The sequence below is a fragment of the Fukomys damarensis genome, unplaced genomic scaffold (assembly GCF_012274545.1).
Source record: "Fukomys damarensis isolate Sample0158 unplaced genomic scaffold, DMR_v1.0_HiC HiC_scaffold_29, whole genome shotgun sequence".
Taxonomy (NCBI): Eukaryota; Metazoa; Chordata; class Mammalia; order Rodentia; family Bathyergidae; genus Fukomys; species Fukomys damarensis.
In genome coordinates this window covers 2,673,563-2,677,431 of record NW_022900941.1, presented here as the reverse complement: position 1 = coordinate 2,677,431, position 3,869 = coordinate 2,673,563, and the positions used below count along the sequence as shown (strand labels likewise).

General features: G+C 60.1%; 1 protein-coding gene across 1 annotated transcript in view; it reads left to right on the top strand.

The window, feature by feature from the left end:
• Positions 1-1,100: 1,100 nt before the first annotated feature.
• Proc (protein C, inactivator of coagulation factors Va and VIIIa) overlaps positions 1,101-3,869 on the top strand; it is a 6,969-nt gene continuing 4,200 nt past the window's right edge. Inside the window, exons 1-4 of the mRNA XM_033757146.1 lie at positions 1,101-1,201; positions 1,410-1,557; positions 2,573-2,739; positions 3,822-3,864. Of these exons, the coding sequence (XP_033613037.1) occupies positions 1,488-1,557; positions 2,573-2,739; positions 3,822-3,864 (280 nt within the window). The 5' untranslated portion in view covers positions 1,101-1,201; positions 1,410-1,487. The remainder of the gene's footprint in view (positions 1,202-1,409; positions 1,558-2,572; positions 2,740-3,821; positions 3,865-3,869) is intronic.

Genomic DNA, 3,869 nt, shown 5'->3' with positions numbered 1-3,869 from the left:
GCACTTGCTCCGCCCCGCGCTGGCCCCGCCCTCCGCCCCGCCCACTCTTCCGCGCCTCCTTCCTCCTCCCCCAGGGCCCAAGGCAGACCAAGCCCGGGCTTCAACATCCTGTCGCTCGGGTTTGCACGGCAGAAAGGGGGCGGAAGGCCCGTCACGGAGAATGGCGCTTCCGGGCCAGGTGACCTTGTGTAATCGCCCCGGAGTGGCGCACGGGGCCGCTCTGGGAAACCCATCCAGGGACGGAAGATGCTCAGCAAAGGCTGGCGGGCTTCGGGGCGCAGTAAGGCTGCGAGCCAGGCCCTGCTCTTTCCTCCCTGACGTCCCAGCTAGGAGCTCCTGCAGCCTTTCAGAATCCTGTTTCTCTTCCTCACGTGCCTACAGAGTGACTTGTTTTCTTGCTTCTTTTACTTGAACCAGATTTGCTCTGCTCTGCATGTTTCACTGATCAGTGTACAACCTCGCTACTTTTTGCCCTTGGCTTGACCGGTTCTTTGCGAGGACAGAAAGAACCTGGAAGTCGCCTGTAGAGGGAGACTCCAACACCACCAAAACCTGGTAACAGAGCCAGTATTGCACAGGAATCTCATCTGTGAAGCTAGGTCTGGTGGCACATGCCTGTAATCCCAGCTATTTCCAAGGCTGAGGCAGGAAGATCCTAAATCCAAGGCCAGCCTGTGAACTTAGCAAGACCCCTTTGAAAGAAAGGAAAAGGGGAGAGGGTGAGAAGGAGAGAAAAACCCATCATTTAGCTCATCCTCCCCTGGATTAAATCCCTAGTACAGGGAGGAGGGCTGGGGATTTAGCTCAGTGGTTCCACTGCCTGCCTAGTACAGGCAGGAAAAAAAGTTGTCATGGTATAATAGACTTTTTTCTTTTATAGTAGCACATAAGTCACCTCTTTATTTAAAATATGAAATTGCTATCTATTGTATTGTAGCATTTTGCAATAAAAACTTCTCCCCTTAGCCTGCCACATCCGTCACTTTTTCTGAGTGCCCACCCTCCCTCCCTCGCAGACAGCACCCTTGTGGGCAGAGGTGAGCCTGAGTGACCCGCGTGTCAGGGCCGGGACCAGAGCGTCAGCATCATCGCTTGTTTGCTCTTCTGGGGAGAGGGCCGAGCAAATACTTGTGGTTATGGATTAACCGAGTTCCAGCTGTCATGGCGGTGGGAAGGCAGCCTTGTTCCAGGGCCCACCCCCGTAAGTGCCCCTCAAGGCAGATGGGAGGGTGTAGAAGGGCACGAAGGGCTCAGCCTTGACGGAGGTGGAACCCTTCAAGCACAGCTTGGGGTCAAAGAAGCTAGGGCCCTACCCCAGCCAGGTCAGAGCATGGGTTGGCACTCCCAGGCCTAAGTGCCACAGTCCACAGGCCCTGTACCATGTGCCCCTGCACTCGGCTTCCCCCTAGAAGGCTGTGGACAGAGCAGTGCGGCGTAGGGGCTGCGAGCTCAGACGACCTCCTCAGACAGGTGTCGGCGACTGCAGAATGTGGCGGCTGGCAGGCTTGCTGCTGTTCGTGGCCATCTGGGGCATTTCCAGCACCCCAGTCCCTCGTGGTAAGGCCGCCCTCCCATACCCTGGAGTCCCTGCAGGAGACCCTCAAATATCAAGGGGTTTTCTTGGCCTGTACACGTTCCTGTGCCTTTGAGCATTGGTGATCTGAGGGGAGGGAGGAGCAGCGGGAATTGGTTGCAAGGCCCGAGCGTGCGACCCAAGGGCTGTGAGGGCAGACGCAGGTGATGGCGGGGCTTGGGGTGGGTCACGGAGTTGCCTGGGCTTTCCTGTGCCACCGCTTACTCAGCAGTGCAGGGCTCGGGCCCAGGCCTCTGCCCACACCGCTCTGCGTGCCTTACCTAAAATGGCCTTCAGTGCCCACAGCCCACAGGAGGCAGCCATGACTCTGGGAGGATCCCGGGACCCATGATTGCATCTGTGCCTCTTCCGGAGCCGCCTGCCTGCCTAGGGGCCTTCCCCACTCCCCTGCCCCCACCTCCGGGGGACTTCATCTCCCACCTCCGCTCCCTCTGACCACTCTCACTGCCCTGACTTGGGCCCTTCCTCCTGTCCCGAGACAGACGCCCGCCAGAGCCCAGGAGACGGGGGGACGCAAGCTGAGGGGCAGGTCTCCGTGTTCCCAGGGTTCTGGCGCAGGGGCAGGGATGAGAAACGCCCTGTGGCAGGAGCTCGGGAGAGGTCGTTGAGGGCGGGAGGGCCGGTCGACTTTCGGAAGGGTTGTGGCACAATGAACTGTGTGGTGGTCGCCGCGGTGTTGGCAGCTGCAGCGGCGGCAGTGGCAGGCGGCATTTGTCACTGAGGACTTATTTCCACGCCAGGCAGTTTTACATGAGGTCGAGTCCCTGTTTTCTGGATGAGCAGAGGTTTACAGACGCGAAAACCCAGGCCCAAGGTCACACGGTCAGGGTGAGATTTGGAGGGAGGCCGTCCGGCTCTGCACACTCCCTCAGTCAGATGACGCAGCGGGGCAGGGCACAGGCCACCATCGGGAGTTAGGTCGAGGCCCGAGGGGCCGTGGACCATGCCTCTCCGGCCCCCTCGCTCCCCCGAATCCAGACTCGGTGTTCTCCAGCGGCCGGCGCGCCCACCAGGTACTGCGGATCCGCAAACGCGCCAACACCTTCTTGGAGGAGGTCCGGCCCGGCAACCTGGAGCGGGAGTGCTACGAGGAGGTCTGCGACTTCGAGGAGGCCAAGGAAGTTTTCCAGAGTGTGGAAGACACGGTGAGGCTCCTCCTGGAGGGGAGGTGCTCCTGCTGAGGCTCTCCTAAGAGTCCTCGGACCGGGCGCCAGCTGCTCTTCCTCCCAGCCCATTGGGGTGGCCGAGTAGAGGCTGCCCTTGTAGAGAGCCTTGGTCAGGGCACAAGAAGCAGACTTCTGCAGTGAGCTCCAGGAAAGAGTTTCGGGTTCTGAGATTCTCAGCAACCCCTTAGCCAGGGAGCTCAGTCTGCCATCCAGTAGCCACTGCCCACTGCTCACCGCAAGGCCTCAGGCCACTCCTACCCATGCACCTGCAGCTCTGGCCAGGGCCTGTGTGACCGAGAGGCCCTGGGGTCTGCCCTCACGTGTACTTACTTATGCTGTGCCTCAGCTCATATTCACGGGGAGCCACGCTAGCCACCTGGGAGAGCAGAGGGGAGGTTTCGGTCCTCTCTAGCCTAAAGGTCAAAATCGGCAGCCCCAGCAGCATTTGAGACCTACTTAGAAACAAGACTCTTAGCTGGGCATGGTGGCGCACACCTGTAATCCCAGCACTTAGGAGGCTGAGGCAGGAAGATCGCTGCGAGTTCGAGCGAGACCAGCCTGGGCTACATAGTGAGTTGCAGGTCGGTCTCAACTACATAGTGAGAACTTGTCTCAAACCCCCCCACAAAAAAAAAAACAAACAAGACTCTGGCACCCCAGGCTTTCTGAGTAGGCCACACTGCCTTAGGGAAAGAGTGGTGCATGTGGAAACCCCAAAAGCTGGGTAGGGAGTGAGGGGCTGCGAGGAGGCAGAGCACCCTGGTGGGGGTGGGGCCCCTGCCTGGCTCTGCACCGCGCAAGCCCCCGCCGGAGAGTCCCGAGTCGGGGTGCCCATACAAGGTGCCGATTGCATTGCACAGTGCCCACACCCGCGGAGGGTGTTGATCTGTAGGGCGCAGAGGGGCGGGGAGGGAGCAAGGCAATCCAGCTGCTAGGAGCCATGACCATCCATCAGTGACCCCTGCTGGGCTGGACCTCGGAGGATGGGCGCTGAGGGTCGCACCCCGGGGAGCGGGGCACCTGCTCACTACAGGCTGGCTGATGCTGCGCTCTCCCCACAGCTGGTCTTCTGGTCCACATACTTCGGTGAGTGCCTCCATCCTGGCGGG